The following is a 27,115-nucleotide window of genomic DNA, read 5'->3' on the forward strand; positions in this document are numbered from 1 at the left end:
TATCAATATCTTTTTTATTTATTTGTGGAAAATTAGTTTGCTACTAATTATTTATGGATTTTTATACAATATTGCTCTACTTTTACTAGACTTCATTTATTGACCTTGACATGAATTTGTGACATAGTTTAATGTGTGCCATGTTTAATATGAACGAAATTATACAATTCATATTTTCTAAACAGACAAATTTTATTCACAAATAAAGAAAGTTAATATTTAAGAAAAAAAATGATGCTCTTCTTCATGGTGTTTGATGTCAGATACAAAAAATATAAGAAATGTATTAGCCATTAAGGATACTTTTCCAATTTTCTAGAATTATGGACCTGACATATGCATACATACGTGTTACTATTTATATATGTAGTATACACAGCAATAACAGAGAAAAAATGTAACAAGTATTTATATGAGTATGTTTGTTAAATCAAGCAATAGATAGGGGGCAGTTCAACCTTCGCGTGCATTTGTCATATATTAAAGTGATCATTATCTTCTTCTCTGCAATTTCCTCTCTTTAACAATATATATATATGATTGTATTTAGCAGTAATATATGTATGTACATACTACGAATTCATGACTTCTGTATTTATCATTAAATAAAATAGTTATTGATTAATAAATAAATTGGTTAAACTTTATTTTAAGAGACCAAAAATTATTAATTTTTTGATTGAAAATACAAATCCTAAATCAAGAGATCCAGTGATTGGAAAGTTATGGCTATGTAGAATTGAGAAATTGTAAGATATCTTAGATGTTACTTTGATATTATATTTTTTTTCCTGTCATCTGATTAGTCTGCATAGATGAGCATTGAACTGAACTTCACCGAAAATTAGTTTGTACTAGCAACGTACTAACGGCCGTCGCAAAATGGCCGCAAACTACGTGGATTTATTTACAGCCAGTAACTCACTAATTTTAACGAATCATAGATAGAAGCCAATATGGCGCCAAAGTAATTTGTAAAATACCCTAAAAATTTAAGTCAATTTTACATAATCATAATCTTTAAATCGGTGAGTTTCTCACCTTAAAACTTGTATTCTCGAATTTTACACGTCATAAACTACAAGATTGCAAAAACGGTCAGTAGCTGTTGATCCCTTGAAGTAAAGTTTATCCAATAAGTTATTTCGTTTCTAGAGTAAAAAATTTAAAAATCACATGTTTTAATACCATCATTCATATATAACGTATCATATTTCATTATATCATTACGTGTGTGTATATATATATATATATCATCACAGAAGAAATGAGAGATGCTTACGCTCGTACTTCTAGTTGTTTCATAGTACAGGTGCTGCACCATGCAGCCAAGTGTTGAGTTTAATTGACATTAGCAAGTACAAGAACCTGTGTATTTAAACTTAAAGTTAGAGATCTGCCCTGTTTAATTGCATACTAGCATAGACAAGAACTTATTTAATTGTGCGGTTCTACGGAAACGTTTATATCTACTTTTCTATTCGATTTTTTTTTTTTTTTTTTTATATTCTTTGTACAATCGTCAACATGGACAAACGTTGAAGTAAAACTACGCGAGTTTGGCATTTCCGAATCCTCAAAACGTGCTGAATTGAATTCGTTTTTAGCATTTTCTTCCACAATAAAGTAATTGACGATTGGTTCTTGTCTATGCTAGGGTGTAATCAAACAGGGTAGATCCCCAATGTTATAGGTTCTTATATATGCTAACGTCGATCAAACTCAGCACTTGCCCGTATGGTGCAGCACTAGTCCGGAAACGAATAGGTCCATAGGCGTGAGCACTCTAATTTCTTCTTTGGTATGATAAATATATATACATAGGTACAGTTATTAGTGATTCCAATGCTTGCATACGAACGATTTGATATATCTTATTGGGAATGATAATAAATAAAAAAATTTATTGGCAGATTTTTATTTCAATTATTTACTTCCATTTCAATTTGCATTAGTTTCTATAAATTCTATTATCATTTATTAAAAGCTAATACACAAGTTATATAAATTTTAGATAATAAGATTTATATTATACACTTCACAATTACATATTTTTAGCATATCATTAGAAACATTTTATTGAAATCTATTTGGCAGTGTATTTAATATAACCTAATTTGTCAAAATCTTTCTAATGATACATTATAATATTTATAATATTTATTGTATGGCTATATTTATAATAGTAGTAAATTACAGTGAATCATTTAATTCCTTTTTAAGCGCATCATCAAAGCAAGATTTCTTTGTCACAGTTTTCAATTGTTTATATATTTTTCTTAATGTATCTGGATCGATTAGAAATCGTTGCCAAAGAATAGCTTTTTCTCGTTCCAAGTTTGTATCTGCCTTCTGCAACGAAAGATTTCAAATATTATAGAAATAAGATAATATATATACAAAACAAATATATATGTACATATATATTATTTATCAATTTACCAATCGTTCTTTCATTTGATTTCTGATCTTTGTCAAATCGTTCTGTATCTTTTGTATATTATTGAGCGCTTCACTGTGATTTATTTCAATATCATAAGAAACTGGTTTATATGTATGTGTAGGACCTTTCTCAACTTCGTTTGAATATTGCAAATTTATTTCATTTTCCCTAAATTATAACAATTTAACAATTATTGTACCCATTATAATGGTAAATATTGGTAAAAAATTAATACTTACAATATTTCTAATTTGTCAACTTTTGAATTTAAATAAGTTTTCAATAGGTTCTTTTTTTTAATTTTGTTTTCATCTATGAGATCATTATACTTTTGCAATGCACAATTTAATTGATGTGTACTATTGTCACTACATACCATTGAAAGGAAAAATTTGTGAAATGAATTATGTATTTTTGGTGAAGATACAATGGCAGAATACTTGTTTTGCAGTTTCTGCATACTTTCCTACATATAAATGAAATTTCATTACAAACTGAAAATGCATTTGCTTTGTTTTGATAAATGACTTACACATCTTGTGGATGATAGTGAATATTCTGTTGTAAAATAGTGGTAAGCATCAGCTACAAATTCAGAAACATTTTTAAGACACTGAAATTGCACTTCCATCAGCATTCGTAATAAATCAGTGTGGACATGACCATGTTCTCGTGCAAGAAACCGTAAGTATCTAAGTTTCTCTAAATGATTTTTTGTTCGTATAAGCCTCGTATGAGCATCCTGTTTTAAGATCTTAGTTATTTGCAATTCTGAGAATTGTTGCACTACTTCTGTTAACTGACGTTCTTGTAACAAAGTGATATTTTCTTCTAAAAAATCTCTTTTCCTAGTTACCTTTAAAATTTCTGTTCTAATTTTGATTCATAAATGTAATATTCATTAGAAAATAGATAATGTGCTTAGTAAAATAGTTATACTTAAAGAGCTTTCAAGTACCTTAATTCAGAATGTTTGGGTACTTTCATATCTCCTAAATTATATATATCTTCTATATAATTTAACATTGCAATGTATGATTCCTCTTGTACTTTTGCTAGAATTTCTTCTATTTTTGCATTAGTTAAGCTATAAAATAAGTATCTCTTTCAATCAATAAATACAAAGGATATTTGATTTATTAATAGTTACCAATATTAATTACTTTGTTTTACATAATGTCAGTTCCAGTAACTTTTCCTCGTTATCCATAGTTTTTTCTTTATTACTGTTAATTAAGGAAACATAATTAGAATCTGTCTTTTGCTCTTCCTCAGATGTATTTCCAAACTGACGTTTTATATGAACATCTAAGTAATGATTATATAATTCTATAGTTTTGGTAAAAAGTTTTAGTGGCATTTGAGTCCATAATAATGGTCTTCCTTTCTATAAACACAATATTATTATTATTAGTACATATATTACTAACATATATCAGAATGCGTCTGAAAGTTATGTACAAACAGACATGAGTTGATTCCTCATAAAGAGATAAGGGAAAAGTATTGAATAAAATTTTAGTTGTTTGAGGGTTACAATTAGTTTTCGAGAAAATCGAATTTGCAATTTCGTTCTGTTCCGTTATGAATTATTCGAAGTTGAGTAGTACAAGGAACATTATGTAATAATGTGGATAAAAGATGTAAATTCTCATATGAAAAATATAAATAGCATTTCCTAATTAAGATATTCTGTTTTTTTCTTATCTTTCATTTACCGAGAATCACCTCGTATCCGTTTATACAGAGTGTAACTAAATTATTTGTCATGGTTTTGGTAAGTGATTTTACACCTTTGAATCGGTGGAGATCTCTTAAAAAAATGGGCCACATAATTGTCCTTGAGCATAATTTTCAAAATTAAATTTGATAAATTACTTTGTTCATACAAACTATACTATACATAACTTTCAGATGCATCCTGTATATATATTATCATAATATAAATTATGAAGATATCTTACAAATTACTCACATTTTCGGCTGCGTCTGCATAAACGTTCACAAGGAACTCAACTTCTTCAAAAAATTGATGATTCTGAGTATCGAACTTTTTCATAATTAGAGAACATTCTTCATATGCTCTATTAGCTTTAATATTTTCTCTACCCAAAGATTCTTCTTCCTTTTCTATAGTCTCGTCTAATTCAATTTCTAATTTTCTGCAACAATGTATTACTTCATACAATAATATTAATCTTACGTATATGCAGAGCTAAAAGTCATATTGACCTAAATCAATATGTTGCTATTTTTTATAAAATAGTTTCCTGTGTTTAATGTTGTAAAAAGCTAATTACGCTTTTTCAAGTTATGAAAATATATTACAATAGAAAATGAAATTATAACTTAAGTAATTATAAAATTAAAGCGATTATATTGTTAAGAGTTTAAATATGTAATTAAATCTACATTTAATCTAAGGTGATATATGTACATAAATAGAAACACATAATGATCATATTACTTTAAATTTTTAATCCCATTTTGCAATGTATAAATATAATCTTTGTCTTCTTTATATGAATTCTTCACTATTTCATATTCTGCAAACAAATCGTTAATATTTGTGTCATCGAAAAAAATGATTTTCAATAAATCAGGATAATCTTTAGTATTTTCCTCTAATGCATGATCTAATTCTGAACCTTCTACCCATTCATTCATTTCTTGGAGTTTATTTTTTCTGAAACACAAATTATTGAAATTTACTTTTAATTCAACTTAACAAGGAAGTTTTTAATAATAGTGAATAATTTGGTCAGTATTTCCAATTTTTGTCACACTATAATGTGTTGAAAGGGGTTATTTAGAAAGCCAAACTATAATTTAAAAAATGTTGTAAACAATTATAAATACTTTTAATTTTAGATTAAAACTAAACTTAATCCTATCTATATAAACGCAAATTAAGTGAAAGGAAGGTAAACAGTAAACACTTAAAAAAAGAAGCTTAATATTTATTTAAAAAATAGTCAAATAATAAAAAAATAACAAATGAAAAGATGAAACTTCGTAGTCACCTGCATTGTTGTCGGTGTCTAGCTTATTTGTACTCCTTGGGTTAGAGTTAGGTTTAGATTTACTGAACGAATCGCGAAATACAAATGACAAGATTCAATATTCAGTTTGGGTTAGATTTAAGTTAGGTTTAGTTTTAGTTTAAAATTAAAAGTATTTATAATTGTTTGCAGCAGTTTTTTAAATGATATTTTCCCTTTTTAAACAGCATCTTTCAACACATTATAACAGCATGGAAAAAATTAAAGATACCGATCAAGTCGCGCACTATTATGAAACTTTATGTTATTGTAATGTAAATAAAATTTCAATATTTATTATATCATAAATGAACAAAGAAAATCTTCTAAATCAAGGTTTGAGAAAAATATATTTATCACAAAGAATGTAAACTATTCATTATATATTTAAAATATTTTATTTTCAAAGTACAAAAATATAGTATATATTATATTATTTTATTTTGTTTCTAAAACCTAAATTCATAATTTTAGCTTTCATTCACATACATATACGAATGAAATTAGTATATTTTAAATGAATTAAAAGGCTTAAAATTATTCGAAGTAACTTACATTTGAACATCCTCGTTTGAAAGAACGTTGACATTATTTACATTTTCGCAGAACCATTTTAAAAATGGTTGTAACGAAGGTTTGTCGCAAATTTTATCTAATATTTCTGGTGTAACAACGTTCGAAAGTTCCGAACGTAAATTTCGAACTTTATCATAGAGAACTTTACCAGATACGTCCATGATCACGACCAGGAACACGGTTATATGTATGTACAACAAGTCTGGACAGTCGTATACATACACTGTACATATGGTCTTGATACTTGTATACCGATGGTATAGAAGAAATCATCCGAAAATTCAATCGTGAAAAATCTACATTGAAGAAAAGATGGTGCTCGTTCTGTGTCGTGTAGCATGCTGAATATCTTAAACAGAGACACAGACACTCTACTCATCTTTGTTTGCCTCGCAAGAAAACGGATTTTGTTGATCTCCCATGTTGATTTTTCATTACTAGACACGACTTAATTTTCGGATAGTTTTCCCTAGCGGGCATCGAGACCAATTTATATGATCGTGGTCTAGACACTCCTATACTTCTACGATACCGTTTTGTGGTCTCTATATTCCTATGTCCATGGAAAAAATAAATTTGCAACTTGAGAATGATCTGAGGATGAAGTGAAGTGGACGAAAATATCTTTGATCGACGAAGCGGAATTTAACTTATAATTAAACCATGAAGATCTTTTAGAAGAAATTAAAATTTAGGAAGAAAGGAATTTTTCGAACTACTGTTTTTCTGTATGTCGAAAAATTAGGTTGATTAGTGTGAAGTAAAGTCTCTGTAATAAAGTTTGTCTCTATATTCCAATCGTTGTCTTGAACTCTATGCGTATTTTGTCTAGTAGAGTTCCATAAATAGCAAGACAACAATTCATGTAAAATAAAATCTTAAATAACCGCTAAATCCATAACAATATCATTGTAGATTTTGTGTTATGTATGTAAGTTGGTAGCACTGCAACATACACGTGGGTGGAAGTCTTGTGTATGTAACCAGATTTACGTAGTGTATATTTATTTTATTTTATTTTAAACATTTTGTTATAATTTGGAAAAGTATAGAAATGTTGATTGAACCGAAATTGACAAATACGTCAACAAATTTTGGCAAACCTCCAGAAAAGCAGAATCCTGTAAATATCTATTTTTCTTTTACGATTACTATAACCATAAATATAATTTAAAAATATTAAGTTTAATTAAATTTCTTTGTATATTTTAGTTGTTGCAGAGCTTAGGTGCTCCGCACATAGATTCTTTTAATTATATGCTAGAAGATGGCCTGTCTGAGGCAGTTAGAGACAATCCATTTGTTTATATTTATCTGCCAAATGAAGACAAAATTGCATTATGGATCGACGATGTATCTATTCATCAACCAAATATTCCGTCTGGTGCAATTGGGGTGAAGAATCATAAAATCTATCCTACAGAATGTAGACAACGAGGATGTACCTATAAAGGAAAGATAACAGTCAAATTAGGATGGTCTATCAATAATAATGTGCAAGAGACGCTCGAAAGGGATTTAGGAGAAATTCCAATTATGATTAAAGTATGTAATATAGTTATGCAAAATAAATTGCTCAATTATATTTTATTTGCATTTAATGTTACAGTCTAATAGATGTCATTTAAATAAGATGAGTCCTAAAGATTTAGTTGCTCATGGAGAACATGAACAAGAATGGGGTGGATATTTCATTATTAAAGGCCTTGAGAGAATTATAAGAATGTTATTATTGACAAGGAGGAATTATCCTATTGCTATTAGAAGATCAAGTTGGAAAGCTCGTGGCATACAATTTAGCGACCTTGGGTTGCTATTAAGAAGTGTACGAGATGATAATACTACAGCTGTACGTGTTCCAAATCCAGTTAAATTTTTTATAAATTAAAACTATGTTACTACATCATTATATGCTTTACAGAATAATACTTTGCATTATGTAACTGATGGTTCAGCAAAATTAATGTTTTCATATAGGAAAGTTTTATACTATGTTCCATTGATCTTGATGTTAAAATGTTTGGTTGATGTTTCGGACATTTTTATTTATAATGCATTAACAGCTGGATGTGAAGATGATTTATATTACAAAGGTTGTATTTTAAATATGCTAAGAGCTGTACATGAACAAGGTTTAAATAGTCATGAAGAATGCAAAGCTTATATAGGGAGAATGTTTAGAATAAAACTTTTTGAATTACCTCATGATGCTACTGATATAGATGTTTGTGACTTCATAATTAAGTAAGTTTAATTAATGTACTGAGAAATATAAATTAATTTATGTTATTAACATATATCATTTTTAGACATTGTATAGCAATTCATCTCCATGATCCACTGGATAAATTTTATTTACTCGTATTTATGACAAAAAAGCTATTTGCTCTTGCAAATAATAAATGTGCCGTAGAAGGTGCTGATGCTGTGATGATGCAAGAATGTTTACTGGGTGGCCATTTATATTTGCAAGTATTGAAAGAAAAATTATATAGTTGGTTGACTGGCCTTAAAATGGGTATTTTGAAACGTGCAAGGAGTGCTGGCAATAGATACACCTTAAATGTGCGTAAGTATTCAAAAATTAATTTAAAGATTATAAATCTATATTACAATTATAATTGTTTTGCATATGTACATAGAGGAAATGCTAAATGTAATGAAACATGGAAGTTCGCTGGAATCACAAATGGAAAATTTTTTATCTACTGGAAATTTAAGATCACCAACAGGTTTAGGATTGATGCAAAGTACAGGTCTCACAATTGTCGCTGAAAATATTAATAGAATGCGATACATGAGCCATTTTCGTGCCATACACAGAGGTTCCTTTTTCCAAGAAATGAGGACCACAGAAGCTAGACAATTATTGCCAGATGCGTGGGGTAATACTTTAGTATATTAGGTTGTTTCAAAAATTTCTTTTGTTTTATAAGGAAATAATAAATGCACAACATTTTGTTTTATATTACTTTATTGAATTATGTACGATCCAGTTTGTTCTATTACTAGAGTAATATTTGTTTATTAACTTGTAATATTTAAACAAATTTTGCTTTATTGATATAGAAATAATAATAATAATTTGTTGTAATATTATAGGTTTCATTTGTCCTGTACATACACCTGATGGCGCACCTTGTGGTCTTCTTAATCATTTAACAATGAATTGCATCATTACGAAACATACTAATCCGAAATTGAAAGCTAATGTTCCCATCATACTAATGGATCTCGGAATGATTCCACTGTCAATTGCTGATAATTGGAAAAAATCTTACATTGTAATATTGGATGGAAAATTAATAGGATTAATAGATGATAACATAATTTCAAGAGTAACAGACAAGCTACGATTGCTTAAAATAAAAGGCCAAGAGGTAACTTCGTAATTTCCTAATTCAGTACAACAAACTTTTTTCTTTTATTATTTATATTCAGGTTCCGTGTACGATGGAGATAGCACTGGTGCCAAAAAAAAATGTACCAGCACAATATCCAGGACTATATTTATTTACAAATCCAGCTCGTATGATGAGACCAGTAATGAATTTAGCTGCCAAAAAGGTGGAATATATAGGAACATTTGAACAAATTTATTTAAATATCTGTGTTACACCTGAAGAAGCCTATGAAGGAGTAATATATTATTTTTCTCATTTTTTCAAAATAATTCTTTTTGCTTTGCTATTCATCTATTTATAAAAATGTTATTTACTATTGCAGTTGACATCACATCAAGAATTATCAAAAACGGCTTTCTTAAGTAATTTAGCAAGTCTTATTCCAATGCCAGATTGTAATCAAAGTCCACGAAATATGTATCAATGTCAGGTAAAATTATGCTGAAAGTTCGCAATTGTTTATGACCTATATTATGACAAACTTTTATAAAGAATATTTTTTTAATGTTTTCATTAAACAAATGTTAACAAAGAATGACATGTTGGTTAGCATTTGTTACTAATTTATGAATAGCACCATTTTCTAAGATGATAGTTCTTTATTTCCACAGAAATAAAGTTTGAGATATTAAAGCATTCATAAAGTTTAGTAAAATGAGCATTTATGTTTATCACATAATTATTAACCACTATTTATATTATTAATTACTGAAGGGGTTTGCAAATATGTATTTGTAGTACGTTCGATGTATATACAGCTTAAGATTTTTTACAAATCTTTTTTGCTTGAAAGTAATAAATTTGCAAACTTTCAAATAATAAATTCCGCTGTTTTTAAGATGGGTAAACAAACAATGGGCACTCCATGCCATACATGGCAATTACAATCTGAAACTAAATTATATAGGTTGCAAACACCTGCAACACCACTCTTTCGGCCAGTGCATTATGACGAAATTGATCTTGATGATTTTGCTATGGGTACTAATGCAATCGTTGCCGTTATTTCTTACACAGTAAGTACAACCGAATATATATGTTAATTTTTAGTTTGGTATGTATGAAACGTATATATATATTCTAAATATTAGAATTGTATATTATATTTTAACATATACAGGATGTCTTGTTTAATTAGAAATGGTGAAATATCTTTCGAGGGATTAATGTTATAAAAAAAAACTGTTTTTACGAAAATTATTTAGCATATAGGGGGACATTAGCTAATATAAATAATGTTTTAGAAGTGTAATAGTGGGGAAGCTATTAAAGTAGAGCTAGGTTTTTTAAACAAAACCCTGTACTTTTTTATTTATAGTATGATGGCGCTCTAAGGATCTAATTTATGACATTCTACTACGTGGATTGATATCATGTGATGATATAAATAGAAAAATACAGGTTTCCATTTAAAAAAATAAACTTGACTATAATACCTCCTCCACTAACACACTTACAAAAAAATTATCTACACCACTTAATGTCCTCTTATATACCAAACAACTTTTGTAAGAATAATATTTTGGTAATTTCAATTCCTCAAGAGATATTCCACATTTCCCAGTTAAACGAAGCACCCTTTACATATATATAGAATTTTATTTTTCCAATGAGATTAAATTTGGGAAAGCTGGTGTCAATGTTGGTGAAAAGCAATAACATAACTCTCAATTGCCTCTTTTTGTTTTTTATTAATTAATTGAAAATATATCAGTATAGAAACACCTTTACTTATTTTGTTAGGGGTATGATATGGAAGACGCGATGATTATAAACAAAGCAGCGCACGATAGGGGTTTTGCACATGGAATGATTTATAAATCTGAATTCGTAGATTTGAAAGATCAGAAAAGTTATTTTGCAAGGAATCCTGATAAATCTGATCTCGCAGAAAAATTAGACGTCGATGGCCTTCCAATTTTAGGTACAATGATTTCAGAAGGTGATGTCTATTATTGGTAAGTTTTATTCATGGAATTATTAACATTTTCAATAATCTTTTATTTTATTTGATACGAAATACATCTTTTTTAATAGCTATTATGATGCAGATCAATCAACATATGTTACTGGCAAATATCATGGAAAAGAGGATGCTTATATTGATACTGTAAAACTTTGTGGAACATTACATAATCATATTCCACGTAGAGCTTGTATCACTTTTCGTATTCCAGTAAGTAAAATATCAATTTATATCTCTTGAATTGATGATCTTTGAAAATTGGATGTCAATGTCAGGGATTTTTTCCAAATGATGTATGTTAACAGTACACATGTAATTAGGAAAAGTTTGTTATTATTTTGTTGGTTTTATATTTATCTTCCTTACTACCTTGCATTCTTATTTAATTATCTACACATATCCATCCATCCATCCATCCTCACACACATACACATACATACACACACAAATATTATTTTATCCTTACTTTACTATTATGTATCTACTGTCTATCATCTATTTAACTATTATATATGTTATCAATTGCGTAAATCGTTACGTAATTGTATAATTTACCTTTTTTTACTCTTTCCTCTTTCTTTTTTTCTAATTTCCTCAGTATACACCCTATCTTTTCCTTCTTCGTTGAATATCTCTCCTATACCAATCTCCCTTTCTAATTCTCTACATTTTCTTGTCATGTGTTTTAAATCTTCGCGTTTATCCCCATTCTTTTCTTTTACTCCCCTCCTAATATCTGCTCCACCTTCCTATCAATCTGCATCTCACTTGTGTCACTAACTGCTCTTTTTCCTGACAATTGCACTGTCCTTACATATTTATATTTATATTATATCTATATCTTTGGCTGTACAAACTTTGATTTTGCAATCTTGTTATATTTGCACTTCCTTGTCTCTTACTCTCAACTTGAGATGTCATACCCTCTTTCCCTTCTTTCCTGTGCTACCATTATACTAAACCCATTCTTTTTCACATATTCTTCTCTTTCCTTAGCACTTCCTTTCTTGCTGTACACCCCACAGCTCCACACTATATATGACTACCCCATCACCAACAAATTAAATAGGAACATTCTTAATCTGAAATTATCTCTAAAATTTCTTTCCCTGATTTTCCATATTTAGCTAAGTGTATGACATTCGCACTTTTTATACTTTCTTTTATTAGTACACCTAAATATGTGAACTCCTTAACACTTTCTGTTCTTGCCCCTTTACTCTGTCTTCCTGTGCCCTGAGGAGAGACTGTATTTAAGTATGAATTTTTATTTTAAAAATTATTTGTCAGATCGAATTCAGATCGAATTTCCAATTTATTTTTTTTACATAAGAATGATTGTACTAGTTGCTTGTACCACTTAATGTGTGATAGTCCTATATAGTAATTTCCGTAAAGTATAAGAACTTAAGGATTCCAAATAAGAACTTCGAATTTTTTAGCGTAATGCAAATGTTGGAGATAAATTTGCTTCGAGGGCAGGTCAAAAGGGTATCTGTTCACAAAAATGGCCATCAGAGGATCTACCATTTACAGAAACAGGTTTAATTCCAGATATTGTTTTTAATCCTCATGGTTTTCCAAGCCGTATGACAATAGGTAAAATTAATTCTTTTTAAACAGATCTTAATATTTGAAATATTTGCTCCTGTATTTATTGTAACTATTTAAATTGCATATTTAATAGCTATGATGATCGAAGTGATGGCTGGAAAATCGGCAGCCATACATGGATTGGTGCATGATGCAACATCGTTTAGATTTAACGAGGATGAGACAGCTGTTGAATATTTTGGGAAATTATTGGAACGCGGTGGTTATAATTATTATGGAACAGAAAGAATGTATTCAGGAATAGACGGAAGAGAAATGACTGCTGATATATTTTTTGGAATAGTACATTATCAACGATTACGTCACATGGTTTCAGATAAGTGGCAGGTTAGTAGAGAGAATTAAATTCTTTATAATAAATTAAAATATGTCTTTTTATCTATTGTTTTACCATGTTTACAGGTGAGAAGTACTGGGCCAATTGATGTTTTAACAAGACAGCCTATAAAGGGTAGAAGGAGGGGTGGTGGTGTTCGCTTTGGAGAAATGGAACGAGATTCATTACTATCTCATGGTTGTTCGTTTTTACTTCAGGATCGCCTTTTCCATTGCTCAGACAAAACTACCGTAAGTTAATTTAAATAATAGAACATGTAATTGAGACATTAAGAGAAAATGAACTAATCCACATCTTTTTTTTCTTAATGTTAGTTTATAGTATCAATTTATTGCAATAAGCTACATTAGTCATACAAAAGCAGAGAAATTCATTATTTCTCAAATTAAGCCCAGGTAGTATAATGAAATCAATTGTTACATTTAATATTTTATACTAAAAACACTGAGTGAATTACTCAATTTGCTGAATACTGGCAATAGTTCACTTTTGATGCTATTCCATGCAAAATTGGTTATTTTTGTTTAATTTTTATTCAAATTGAAATATATTGTAATTTATATCAAAATGGGAAGGGTTTAAGTTATCATTTTGCTAGTATCGAAATTGTTTAAAAAATACGACTTTTCAAAATTGTCATTGTTTGCTAACTTTTATAAAACTATCTCCACAAAAGAATATCTATTTGCGCAACTATTAATCATACGAATTTCAATTTTTTTAGTCTTATAAATTACCCATTTCATTTTATATTTATATAATATTATTCGCAAAAGAAAACAAATTCGTAATCAAAATTAAAAATATCTTTATATTGATTATTTTGAACAAAAATTTATTTTTGTGATAAAATTTGATTAATTACACGTAACATATCTGAAAAAGATACAATTATTTTATATAAAGAAAAGGGAATCATTATAATATTATTTTTATCATTATACTAAATATAATAAAAATATAAGACACATAACTAAGAAATATAAAAATAATTACATACTCTGGTACATATAACAATAAGTCTAATTTTAAATTATTTAAATGTCTAAGCATAAAAATATTTTCAGTTCCATTTCTTTCCCAAATTCTCTGATTTATTTTGCATTAGTTAATACTTGTAAGAGATGTAGATAAAATTCATGTAAAGAGAACATCTCGCAATAATTATAGCCTTTACATTGCCATCAATAAGTCTATTATGAGCATATATTTCTTTCTCTTTTTATTATATAATTATATACATTTAATTAGTAATAACGTTGTTGTTTCAGACTCTAGTTTGTAAAAAATGTGGAACGTTATTGGGTCCGGTAATGGAAATGAGTCTAAGTGCATCAGGATTAAATGACAAGACAAAATGTCGTCTTTGTGGTAATGATGAATCTGTGAGAGAAGTTGACATACCATACATTTTCCGATATCTCGTAACGCAATTAACATCTTGCAATATTAATGTAAAATTGTCATTTGCGGAGAAATGAAAATAAATGAAAATATAATGCATATACTTTTCTATTTCCTTTTAGTGATAATAGTTTATTTTTCTTAACATTTCATAAACATTTTACTTACAAATTCCATAAATATTATTCTAGAAATATCTTTATCCCGTTATTCAATATTTTATAACAGTTATGTACATTTCTTGATTTATTGGATTTTACAACATGACGAATCATATGTTTATTGGAATATATATTGTTCTCTTGCTATCTACAGATAACTACATTAGAATGCAAAGTAATTTTTATAATATGATTCCAATACTAAGAATGTTTTTCTCATATCGATTTTTATACGCAGTGTACAAGCAGTTGGACAAGCAAGTATTTAAGTAAATAATATGAAAGCAAAGGCAAAGTATACAGATTTGAATCGAAACTTACACAGCTTATATACTTGTTTATGCTTTCGTTGGGATTTGTGCTCCAGGTTTTGCTCCTGGTGCATTTGATCCAGTTTGTTCTTTCTCCAGTTGCTTTCCTAAATATTCCCTATAAATAAAATACCAAATCATTTATATTATCAAATGTTACAACTTTTGACAATAATTTAGTACAAATTTTGTCTTGTATATAGATGTTTCAATTACACACCAATTGTGTACCATGAGTTTCTGGACTGCAAGAAGAGCTTCATATCTTACATTAGGATCTTCATGTCCTAAAAGTTGCATTACTCGCTGTTTACCTCCAAGTTGCTCTATTATACTGGAATAATTTCAAAAATGATTTCAGTAAATCGTTTTTTAATGTGTAAGTAAAAAAGTTTCATTGAACGTACTGTTTACCACGTGGATAATGTCTTACGTATTCTCCTACATCGAAGCTAGCTACGCTGAGAACTAAGGGATCTTTACTAGTTTCTAACAGATGTACCAGAATACGCAGTAACTCGTAATTCTTTTCATTTAGTCGATTAGCATTTTCTCGCCAGAATTTGCCAGATTTGTGAACGGGAGACCATTCAAGACGTCCCGATTTCACTTCGGTCGAATATTCGTCAAACGAACTTAGGTCTTGAACAGATGCTTGTAATTTATCGTTCAAGAATTCAATATCATCGGTGATATCTTCGTCGTCAAATTTACGTTGTCCAAGGATCGAAAGTTGTTTCAGTACCTTGCACTGTACCATCGCGATGCAATGTTCTTTAGCAACTTGTCCATCCTCTACTTTCTCAATGAGGTTCTATGGAATATTAAAAAGGAATAAAATAATAAAAATAGAATATTTATTAAAATAGAAAGTATAGAAAATTTTAGAACTGTGGATTGATTAATTAATTACTGTATCTTTTTATAATGAATCTCTAAGAATGTAAATTTTAAGTATCTGTTAATCAGAAAATCAGTCATACATAGATTGTTTTAATAAAGATTTAATTAATAAATTATATACTGCTGAATATGAAAGCTATGAAACCTCACCCTTGTATTTAGATTTTAACAGGAATCAATATCATGTCATTAAAATGTTAGTTCATTAAAATAGTGAGATGTAATTTTCTGCTACATTTATGAGAATATTGGAGTTCAAAAATAAATTAGAATTTGAAAATGAAACATCATAGCCTCTGTACCAAACAATATATGTACATAGTCCAAAACCAAATAATGATATACTTAATATTTCTATCTTTTTCTTTTTCAAAGAACATTTTATAGAAACGATTGGTGTACAATAGATTCCTTACTGACAGACATTCGAATCTGAATTTTTGAAATATTATATATAAAAAATTATATAGCTATAAACTATAAACTATATACTATAAAGTAAACTAAGCATATATAAAAATGTTTGTATCATCTATCTTATTGTAACTGTAATTTTGTAACATTTGGCATATTAACGCTTGTAAACGCGGACACTTGTAAAATTGAAATTGCACATAGAATCACACATATATCCCACAAAACTAGACAGGATTTCGAAACTTGTTGGTATTTTTTCATATCAATTAGTATCCGTATATGTTGTCGTTAATAAAAACAATATTAGACGGCTACAGCCATCTCGTTCGTGGAAAGATTAAGTAACTTACCCTAAATACTGCTAAAATAATGCGAGTTACTTTCTCCTTAACAGAATCACTTAAAATGTCCGCCAATATAGGAATGACACTAAACCTAAAATAAAAATTTTATGTTATATTTTTATCAATTGTTTAAAATGCAATTATACATACGCAATATACATATATGCAATACGTACTTATTCATTTTCTCTGCAAGTAAAGGATTAAAAGTGAGTACCCATATACAGAATATCAGTTGATATTGTACTTGGAAATTTACTCTGCCTGTCAGAACACTCAGTAAAGTAGAAATTCCATCAACTGACACGAATGCGAAACGATACTCATCTATGCGAAGCATCATTTGTAAACAACGTGCCACGGACTGAATGTATTCATTATTCTGAATAAACACGATGGTATATATAATAAGAATATAATTGAACAACAAAATTGAAATTTAAATTATGTGTGTGCACCAAAAAAGTAAAATAAAAAGAAATCATTATGCAAACCAAATGCGAATGCGCTCTTACATGTATAAAACAAAAACAATTTATATTAACGATAAAATCTTATCAGAGATGCACAGGCATCCAGCATTAGTAATTTCTATTTTAAATAAAAATAATTTCGTATAAAGAATATTACATATGGTTATCATAATGTTTATTTATTTTTATATTAAATTGTATTCTGTTTGCAATTATAACTCTTTGTACCTTGCGCTATCTTATGTTTAAAAATTGATAGGAAAGTTTAACTGTTGACCTTTTTGTGTTAATACATACTTAATTATTATGAGACTAACCAGACTTTGTAGTTCATGTAGCTCATTTGCTTCTTTGTCTATAGTGTTGCCTTGTTCTACTCTTGTATGTAAATCTGTATCCTGAGGAACCTCAAGCTAAAACCCCATATATTTAAATAATTGCAATCACTTTCTATCGCTTTACTGTGTAAGCTACAGTATGCCTATATTTTTAATGTACAGTTAGTAGCATTTGATCTAAGGCGATTTATTGGCACTTGTATTTATATACTTTAGCAGACTTTTATAAATTCACTTATGTGAAAGTTATATATATAAAATTTGTATAAAATATATAAATTGTTGCAAATTTCACTTATTGTATAATTAAAAAGAAATAATATATAAAAATATAAAAACGAACAAAGGAGGATAGTTTTGAGACTAATTAATGAATTATATTATACAATATTTGAGTTATAATTTACATGAAGCAGGCAATTGAAATTACTTCATAATTACATATTCTGCAACACATAGGAGCCATATTCTCCTTGAAAGCATTCAACTTATCAACAATATAAAAATATTTTACGGAATGATAGAAGTAGTTCCAATTATGTTTTACATCCTATATGGTATAATGAAAACCAACACCATCGTGTACACACACATAATTATATTATATAAAAAAGAAAAGCTAAGCTAGTGCTAATAAATTAGAAGCATGTATAATACTGTGTTAATATTATGACGAAGAATACATTTATGATGGTACACAAATATATTTTATTTTTAAAGTATGTTTATAATTCTTAAATCGTGTAATTAAATGATTATATATCTGTTAACTTACACTGAGTTTTAATTGATCCTTTAACCATGTCAAGTAGAATTGAAGATCTGTCTTTTCCATTAGATCGTGACTCCAGCAAGCAAGTTTGGCAATAATTCGAGAGGTCATATTCATTATAAATCCATCTTGTCTATTTAATAAGTTCAAGAAAGGGCCCCATACTGATTCACGTTTGCGACTTGAATGTTCTCTGAAGATTTCTACACGACTTCGATCTTCCTAAAATATATTTGGAAACATTTTAATAAAAATAAATCACATATTAAAAGAAAACTCAATTTATGTGAATTCCATTTATTTGAATGAAATGAGTATTTATTATTTTAACTATTGTCGCGTATAATTTCAGTTATATAAACTCTTAGCTTGAATATAAATAATTTTATAGTATTAGAAAGAAAGAAGGTAAATATATGATTTGATTTAGTTATAAATGTGAATTTCTGTTATTTGAATAAAAAATTTTAGATAATAAAAAGAATTAGTACACTTTTATCTTACAAATGATTCAGTTATCTCAACCATTTTGCCTTCTGACGAATTTGGATAAAGGGTATTTTACTATGTTTTAATTTATGTGATTTGACGTACCTGAAGCATATCATCAATCATTGTAAGGATGTATTGTATAGTTTGGTCTTTTGAAATATGACCAAGTAAGTTGAGAAAAGTTTTAGCAGCTTGATGTGGATTTTCTTTAAGTTTTGCATCCCGAACACTAGCATCATTTGTATCAAAAGCCACTATAAAATCATAATCTTCTTTTGATATCATATGAGACCTATAAAACATAGAATATCAAGTGTTATTTAATACATCTCATTTACATTTAATTTATATATAATTATTATTTACATATATGTTATTTAATATATATATGTATATGTATATGTATATGTATATGTATATGTATATGTATATCTATATGTATATGTGTACGTATATGATGTATTTTCGGGAAAATTTGAGGAAAAAATATTTTGGAAAAAGCCAGTGAGCTTTTAATCAGTCACAAATTTTAATATTAAAAATTTCCATAAAATTTTTTCTTCAATAAAAAATTAAGTTTGTTTGGCTCTTTTAAATGGCATCATGCATTTTTGATTTCATAATGTAGTAGCTGATATCAAGAACAATTTAGCGACCAGAGTAATATAAAAAAGTACACATGTAAACTCAAACATAATACTTAAACAAGCAATATTCTCAATAATGAGCAGATCGAGATGAACAAATTCGTTTACTTTTGGGTTCATCAGATATTATGCTATTGCAGTATTTCTTATAATTGATTTAAGAGAAAAAATTAATGAAGCAAGAAATTCTCAATGTAATGAATTCAGTTTTTACATATTACCACTGAACTAGAATTAATATAAATATCTGTTCCTTTATCAAGCAAAAAAACTACTCTGCTATTTTGTATCTCTGTTATAACATGTTAAAAAAGAATTTACCAGCCTATGTTTATATGACAGTTCCTTTTGTTATTTTTACTTATAGAATATATAGTAATGCTTTATAGAAGCAAAGTAGACCGTACACTGTACGTATAATATGCGAATAAAGAAGAGATACACATATTGTATATACGTAAGATTTTATAGATTATTCAAAATAAAATTTTATGAAATATTTACATATATATATATATATATTAATAGTAATATTTTGATATTAATATTTAAAACAATGGCGTTCTTACTGTTGATACGATTGCCACTTGATTTGTTGATTCCTAATATCAGCAGCTTGTTGTTGAAGAATGCTCGTGGCTGCTAGCATATCTAAAAAGTTTTAAATGTTATTGTTATCTATCGTTAATGAACAACATGTAATCATGCCAATAAAAGAATAAAACAATAATGCAAACTTGTGCAGATGCTTATAGTCCTATAATGATAACAAGTATAGGATAAAGATTAGGATAACAAGTATACATAAAAATATGACACAAATATAATATATGATTAAGAAAAATATATTACTTAAATAACAATAAATATCGTTAGCTTATAAAAAAATGTGTCTTAGAAAGCTTTTTCAAATTATTGCAAAAAGAACGAATGTCTTTATCATGACATAAGAAACAAACTTCTGTGAAATGACATATAGAGTAAAAAATTGAATATAGTTCCGTACATATTAGCAATCTATCGTCCTTTTTGAGAAATGAATAAAATTAAGACGCAAATAAAAGCAATATAATCCTTGTAAATCATATAAACACAGCACATTATTGGGAGGGGCAATGTCAAATTAAGAAATAAATATGTATGTTTAGGTCAATTACCAATTTTTTCATCCGGTAAAGCCGGTATCATCTCTTTAATGTTCACACGATCAACCATTTTTGTTGTTGTTCCTTAAATCCTGTATAATTTATTTAATACTCGAGTCGCAGAGAATTAAGGTCCTGCTGTCGTAAATTTGCACCTCCCTCAACACTTGGATCACAAGACTGATATATTACCAACTCGTTAGAGCTAGATACAAAATTTCCCTAACAGCTAGTAAAAAAGGATCATGTAAACAGATTTCGACCATAGAGATAGGGATAAAAAGATGCGAGAGTGTGTGAACAAATTGAAAAAGCAATATAGAAATAGGAAGAGAACGTTGTATAAAGGGCCCTTGTGTTCTTATCTTATAACGCATGCACGTTGTTCGAGTAAATATGTAGTGTAATAATTATCAACGAGTAGCGTCAGTGTGTATGCCGGATTAGACAAGAACAGAAAGGGCCTCTACACAGCGTTATCTTTCTATTTCCATATCGCATCCACTTATACGGTAATATATGACCGTGTACTTAATCTTTATGTCTCTATGCGTATGTACGATCGTGCTCTAGGTTAACGAGTGGAGTCGCTGGTTCTACCAGTTATCACTCATTACTTTATATATCTTGAATTGTAATTGAAATATACGAATTATAATTTGCATTACAAGTATTACTTTCAATAACCTTATGCTCATATAACCGACGTGTTTATGGAATTATACTCCTTTCTTATCAATTATTATCTTCCACCCTTGGCTTTACCATTCATATTTTGTTATAATGCTTTATCCTTATCCTTATATATTACATATACTTGCATATATTTTTTATAAAGATTATATTATATACCATATCTATATACCACACTAAAAACATATAATTTAAAGTAGAAAGTTTCTTAGACTTCAAATACGTAACTATGTGTATGTATTATTGTTTAAAATCTTTTTATTACTTTCTTATTCCTATGAGGATAGTTATTACATAGTAGAGATGTTAATATGAACATTTGAGAAGAGAAACTTTTTACATATTCACGGCTCTAATTTTTTTACTTCAAATTTAATGAAAATGTCAGTAATATTTACATGCAATGTAAAATTGATATACGAATCTGATTTTTCTCAGGATTCCAGATATATTCCGCATATATTTAATATTTACTGTTATTTATTATCCAATAAATTTATTATCCATCTTTCATATTTGTTCAATTTATACAATGCAAAGTATAAAGATATATTGTTGGAGCGTTAGCGGTCGCGGTAGATCGCGTCAACGAGAGTCGTAAATTCCCGTTACGATTAGATAATCATTAGACGCCACGAAATGATCGATCCCCTACTTCGTTTAGGATGATAGAGGTGGTTGAACTGATTATAACACTGAAGTAACAGGTTACTTCATATACACTTTATTCGGACAACTTTGTAGACATAGACGGTTACGCTCGGTACGTATAGATATAAGTTAAACAGATGATAAGTTAAACCAGTCAAGACATTGACTGGTCAACGCATGAAAAAAGTTCTCTTCTGCGATGATGTGGCAGAGGCCCGCCACTGGTCGCTTGCCGGTGAAAATGACCGTTGATCATAAGAAAAAACCCGACTTTCCCAGTTTTTTACCTGATGTAACGATAACCATAAGGAACGTCTCGACTTGAATATATTTTATAAGAACGAAGATTATCGCGGTCCGACTAAAATTATATTTGCACAGCTAGTGGCCGCCTCTACCGACCGATGGATTCTGATTTACAAGTCAAGAGTCAATACATATATATATATGTCAATATATATGTATATATTATATAATATATAAATCGTAAATATAAATAGGTATGAAGAATTTTGAGGGAAATTATTTGAAAGAATAACATATATAAGAAACAATTTCCGGGGCATTAAAATTGATTTTCTTTAATGTTAATTTTAAATAAGAATCGAATTACACCTTTGAATTGGAAAATATCGGAAATTAATTCAACAGTAAGAACAGAATACGATACTTTATAAAAATTTATTTATTTCGTATTGAACATGTTGTATGTATAAAATTATCCTCTAATTGCGTTTAAATAGCCATCTTTCTATATTGGGAATACGAAGTATTTTCGCGATTATAATATTTTCGCAATCTGGTTTCGCAATGTCCGATTAACTGACTTGACAAGCAAATAGTTTTGTCGATAATCAAAGTCGTTTACAGCCTGTGTTAGAGAAATGATGACGTGTTCTTATGAAAACTTATGAAAAGAAAAAGGATTATTAGAAAGAAAACACGAAATACTATAGTATAGGAAGAAAAATAAATGCAAGTCAGTTGATCGTGCATGATATAAAGTTCATTAATATGTTTGCATCTGATATAAAAATTTTCACCGCTGCGTTTGACAATCCTATTAAAGATTACATATTAAACTATGCGCGAGTAATATTTGTTATTTCTAGCATACGATTTCTTTAGTTTCAACACGCACATGTACATATATGTGTATTAATCGTTACAATGTACTGTATTTAAGCTCTTTGATCGATGTATATCAATGAATTCGACTATTTCCAGTGTATATGTATATTGTCACGATTGGGGAAGAAATTTTGACCAATTTTGTTATCATTGTTGTTATATAATTAATACTATAATATATGTTTGCAAACGGAAGACGATTATTAATATTATTGTTATTATTGAAGTTTTAATCGAAGATCAATTAAATAAAACTGTGCTTAAACTAAAGTTTTCGTCATAGTTGAGTGGACATGAAACAAAGTTGATCAAGCTATAAACGTCTGCACATATTCCTTTGTTTTTTTCTTCTTTTTCTTTTTTTTTTCTTTCTTATCAAATTTAGATCACAATCGAGATTTAATCTTTTTAACGAGTTAAATATAAATATAACGTCATTATAATTTTATTCCGTGCACTTTCGCTTAAATTAAATTAATGTTACGCATTCACAGATATTTTCTTTCTCGTGCACGTACTTTTCTTTGTTTTCCCTTTTTCCTACGTTTAAATTTATTCGTTTATCAGACTCATCAATCTCTTTGTCCCTCTCTATCTTTTATACATACGTTACAGAAAACTAATATTCTGTACTTTTATATTTACAGCAGCGTCATATAATTTATATTTCCTTGTAATTGGTAGAAAACTTCCGATCTAAAATAAATTTCAATTCTTTCATATAAATAGTTGATTAAAATTTAGCTCTACCATATACAGAATAATCGACATAAACTAATTTAGAGTGAAAGACTTTATCGGTTAAATTTTATCATTATAATTGTTTTAGCTACCAATCGATTTTCTCTTTATTCAATGTATGATTAAAAGATAGTTTAATTATATGGTAGATGTAAAATGTAATGTACGCCAAGATACACGATATAGTTATATTTTTTCGATTTCGCTCGGTATCGATCGATAAAATGAAATAGAGGAAATTTTCAATATCGAATCAAAGACGGATGTTAGAGAAGCATTTGGATGGTTTACAGTTTCTTTGAAACAGAGAAATAAGCTTATCGAAAGTTCGATAATCATTAAAGATAATCGTTAAAGAATGCTTCATTGACTAATAATTTTAATCAGACTGTCGGTCGTTGGTTTTATATAATTATATTATCTCTACACGATGTTCTTAATATAATTCTTCTCGTGTCTACCTCGCAGTAATTACGAAACGATTAAAATACTAAATTTTATCGAAGGCACAAATATTTCAGTAATCTTTTTCATAGTATTTCACTAACTAATGTACTAATAATACTTTTTTTTTAACGGGCGAATTTCTATTTATACACATAGTTCGTTATTAAAAATTGTAACCTGAATGCCGTACACATTCTTTACTGCGTAATTTAAAAAATACTCTGTATTTTTCGCCACAATATAGCTTTTCCTTTCTTTCGAATAATTACAATGGCAATAACTAATTATAGCAAAACAATGTTTGCAGGAATTATTTTCTCACTAGGTTACTACTAGATTCAGATAAGTTGTATCATCATTGATATATTTATGGCTAAAAGTTTTTCTTTAATCTTCTTTGTTATTCAAATTCAAACTAAGTGAGAACTATTTAAAAAGATTCCTTGGAAATAGAGAAGTTGGCCTCTACAGGGAAGAAAATCTTATTGCGAAAAATTATACGGTATTGGAACCTGAAGAGGACGTAACGCGTTAGATGACTAACAAGCGAATATTTTTTCAACGAGAAGCACAATAAGAATTTGATATTCGACGAGGAAACTAGACTTTTTTTTACTAACAAAATGTTTCACGATGCGCGCAATATGTATGTTTACACAGAGTGTTTCATTAAAATTGATAAATACGAGGCTTATTTCATTAAATATCTGTATATTATATTAAAAGCAAACTTGTATCAGCTGTATCGTGATAGTACGATTGAAATCAAAATGATGTCTTTTATCATATTTATTGAACACTCTGTATATAGAACAGGTCAACCTACACTCTCTGCACAAGGAAATCCGTTATAAAGATGGGAAGACGATTCTTACAAGTTACATTACAGATTAAATATTGCATGTTGTAATATTCTTATCGATGAATCATAAAGAAAAGAAACATAATTGTCGTGTTAATAAAATAATGCGTTGATATGACAGTCTCGTTATAGTACCAACGATAGAGATGAGTATTCTTCATTTTAAATAGGAAGCTCCAGCTCGTCCATTTTACGACTAATTTTTTATAAAAAAATTTCTACATTTACTCAAAATAAGAAATTGCATCAGTTTACAACAGAAAAGCGCAATTTTTCATTATACTTTTATAACTTTCATAATAATTTAATAATTTTCATTTCATATTTTTTCTTCAACAATGATATTAAACGAATAACAAATTAACTTTTCCTAATTAACATTCGATAATGTAACTTTCGACGAATATAATTGAACTTTCCAAATATCGCGAATATAATTTTCATAATATTCATTTTTTATAAAAATCCTTAATCACTGGTACTAACATTCTAGTTTCATTACGACAAAGGATATATATTTTTTACATAAACATAATAAACCAAACGTAAACTGTCTTAGTTTATAAACAATAAAATAATCGTAAAATTTTAATAACAAACAAACGTCATTTTTATAAAAATCCGACAAAAATTTCACTGAATGTAACATAGAATTTGGAAACGCGTGCGTCTCAAAATAAAATTCATTTACAAGAAAAAGAATATCAGAAATCGTTTCGCGCGGTTTAAAAAGATATGTACGTATCGAGCTATCGTACGAAATCGTACGTACGTCTTTCATCCGGTGTGTTATTAAAACGTACAGAGAATAAAAAAAAAAAAAAATGTATTTGTGTAATAGATAAAAATTATAATGTTCTGTTGATAAGCTAAATGTTATTACCTATTAATTATTACACGATTAACTGCTCTATAAGTAAACAATTGGTCGACTCATGTTTTAAGTACACTTCCATTACCGGGACATAAGACATCATTCTATGTCTTATTTTTAAGTAAGCGCAGAACAATACAAAATACTGGTTGTTTTACTATAATAATAATAGTAATAATAATTATCAAGGTTAAAACTCTGTATTCGTCGTTTACTTGAACCTACCTAATAAAATTTAGCATTTTTATGCTATTTGATACCAATTCTCACTCTCACTCACTCACTCTCTCTCTCTCTCTCTCTCTCTCTCTCTCTCTCGTGCTCTCTTTCACTCTCTCTTTCACTCTTCCTTTCCCTCTCTCTCTCTCTCTCTATCTCTCTATCTCTCTATCTCTCTATCTCTATCTTTCTATCTCTGTACATCGATATTATTGTAAAAGTAAATGCTCTGCATCTCTGCTTCAATTATACTTTCAGTCTCTTTTGCATAGAAATATGCATGCTGAATATTTCGAGCATACCATAGGCCGCTTCGAAATTCGTTATGTTTCAAGGTGGAGTTGTATTATGCAACATCCCCGTGAAAGTAATTTCAATTTAAAAAAAAAAAGAACAAAAACAAAAAAATATAGAGAAACGAAACATCATTTCTCATTCGCTTTATGCATTAAACGGTGAACCTCTAATTAGTCTTACAAGAATGTAGTCCCTTCACCCAGAACTAATGTATCGTGGACTGCGATGCTTATGGTTTTGTTTACATCTCCGCTACTCCTTCATTATTTAATACATCCGATTCCCTGAACTTATGGACCTCATAAGCGTGGAATCTGAAAAAATCATTCGAGCTATATAATATATAGTAAAAGATCTATTTTCCTAAATAGGTTTGTATTTGCTATTACTTTAACCCTTTGCACTCCTATGT

The 27,115-nt window shown here is 28.6% G+C and overlaps 4 protein-coding genes across 11 annotated transcripts in view; 1 reads left to right on the forward strand and 3 right to left on the reverse strand.

Moving 5' to 3' along the window:
* Positions 1 to 1,914: 1,914 nt before the first annotated feature.
* Positions 1,915 to 6,495, reverse strand: LOC100648241 (HAUS augmin-like complex subunit 3). 3 transcript variants are annotated; one of them, XM_048405309.1, is made up of 10 exons: positions 6,040 to 6,495; positions 4,911 to 5,129; positions 4,419 to 4,605; positions 3,607 to 3,830; positions 3,402 to 3,530; positions 3,300 to 3,315; positions 2,976 to 3,185; positions 2,683 to 2,909; positions 2,443 to 2,611; positions 1,915 to 2,352 (listed from the first exon to the last, which is right to left on the reverse strand). In XM_048405309.1, the coding sequence occupies exons 1-10, from the start codon at positions 6,219 to 6,221 to the stop codon at positions 2,194 to 2,196; spliced, it is 1,722 nt and encodes a 573-aa protein (XP_048261266.1). In that variant the 5' UTR covers positions 6,222 to 6,495; the 3' UTR covers positions 1,915 to 2,193. The 3 variants fall into 3 exon arrangements, with proteins under 3 accessions (XP_048261266.1, XP_012163134.3, XP_048261267.1); XM_012307744.3 differs by having other exon boundaries at positions 2,976 to 3,315; positions 6,040 to 6,494; XM_048405310.1 differs by lacking the exon at positions 6,040 to 6,495 and adding an exon at positions 5,467 to 5,676 and having other exon boundaries at positions 2,976 to 3,315.
* A 388-nt stretch (positions 6,496 to 6,883) lies between these two features.
* Positions 6,884 to 14,884, forward strand: LOC100647928 (DNA-directed RNA polymerase I subunit RPA2). Its single transcript, XM_012307743.3, has 16 exons — positions 6,884 to 7,183; positions 7,273 to 7,605; positions 7,670 to 7,909; positions 7,982 to 8,304; positions 8,370 to 8,629; positions 8,703 to 8,945; positions 9,163 to 9,440; positions 9,502 to 9,699; positions 9,787 to 9,894; positions 10,304 to 10,480; positions 11,208 to 11,422; positions 11,502 to 11,640; positions 12,873 to 13,029; positions 13,118 to 13,371; positions 13,447 to 13,611; positions 14,653 to 14,884. The coding sequence occupies exons 1-16, from the start codon at positions 7,115 to 7,117 to the stop codon at positions 14,860 to 14,862; spliced, it is 3,369 nt and encodes a 1,122-aa protein (XP_012163133.1). The 5' UTR covers positions 6,884 to 7,114; the 3' UTR covers positions 14,863 to 14,884.
* Positions 14,885 to 14,886: 2 nt separating this feature from the next.
* LOC100648051 (V-type proton ATPase subunit H) lies at positions 14,887 to 20,978 on the reverse strand. 2 transcript variants are annotated; one of them, XM_003394759.4, is made up of 10 exons: positions 20,801 to 20,978; positions 20,213 to 20,294; positions 19,099 to 19,288; positions 18,508 to 18,726; positions 17,712 to 17,807; positions 17,098 to 17,303; positions 16,928 to 17,012; positions 15,665 to 16,071; positions 15,478 to 15,591; positions 14,887 to 15,375 (listed from the first exon to the last, which is right to left on the reverse strand). In XM_003394759.4, the coding sequence occupies exons 1-10, from the start codon at positions 20,856 to 20,858 to the stop codon at positions 15,285 to 15,287; spliced, it is 1,548 nt and encodes a 515-aa protein (XP_003394807.1). In that variant the 5' UTR covers positions 20,859 to 20,978; the 3' UTR covers positions 14,887 to 15,284. The 2 variants fall into 2 exon arrangements, with proteins under 2 accessions (XP_003394807.1, XP_003394806.1); XM_003394758.4 differs by lacking the exon at positions 17,712 to 17,807 and having other exon boundaries at positions 20,801 to 20,977.
* A 1,821-nt stretch (positions 20,979 to 22,799) lies between these two features.
* LOC100650434 (nuclear hormone receptor FTZ-F1 beta) overlaps positions 22,800 to 27,115 on the reverse strand; it is a 32,347-nt gene continuing 28,031 nt past the window's right edge. For all 5 annotated transcript variants that reach the window (XR_007223873.1, XR_007223874.1, XM_048405301.1 and 2 more), the window contains one exon: positions 22,800 to 27,017. The gene's annotated coding sequence lies outside the window, so the exon portion shown is untranslated. The remainder of the gene's footprint in view (positions 27,018 to 27,115) is intronic.

Source organism: Bombus terrestris, chromosome 4 (assembly GCF_910591885.1).
Source record: "Bombus terrestris chromosome 4, iyBomTerr1.2, whole genome shotgun sequence".
Classification (NCBI taxonomy): Eukaryota; Metazoa; Arthropoda; class Insecta; order Hymenoptera; family Apidae; genus Bombus; species Bombus terrestris.

Excerpts from the sequence above, each read along its gene's own strand:
- LOC100647928 (XM_012307743.3), top strand. The coding sequence starts at position 7,115 with ATGTTGATTGAACCGAAATTGACAAATACGTCAACAAATTTTGGCAAA. Across the intron at positions 8,305-8,369 it reads GTTTGTGACTTCATAATTAA|ACATTGTATAGCAATTCATC; the intron begins GTAAGTTTAATT and ends TATCATTTTTAG. Across the intron at positions 11,641-12,872 it reads GTATCACTTTTCGTATTCCA|CGTAATGCAAATGTTGGAGA; the intron begins GTAAGTAAAATA and ends CGAATTTTTTAG.
- LOC100648051 (XM_003394759.4), bottom strand. The coding sequence starts at position 20,858 with ATGGTTGATCGTGTGAACATTAAAGAGATGATACCGGCTTTACCGGAT. Across the intron at positions 20,295-20,800 it reads TTTACCGGATGAAAAAATTG|ATATGCTAGCAGCCACGAGC; the intron begins GTAATTGACCTA and ends AAAACTTTTTAG. Across the intron at positions 18,727-19,098 it reads TGATTGATGATATGCTTCAG|GAAGATCGAAGTCGTGTAGA; the intron begins GTACGTCAAATC and ends AATATATTTTAG.
- LOC100648241 (XM_012307744.3), bottom strand. The coding sequence starts at position 6,221 with ATGGACGTATCTGGTAAAGTTCTCTATGATAAAGTTCGAAATTTACGT. Across the intron at positions 5,130-6,039 it reads TCAAACGAGGATGTTCAAAT|AAAAAATAAACTCCAAGAAA; the intron begins GTAAGTTACTTC and ends TTTGTGTTTCAG. Across the intron at positions 3,316-3,401 it reads CCCAAACATTCTGAATTAAG|AACAGAAATTTTAAAGGTAA; the intron begins GTACTTGAAAGC and ends AATCAAAATTAG.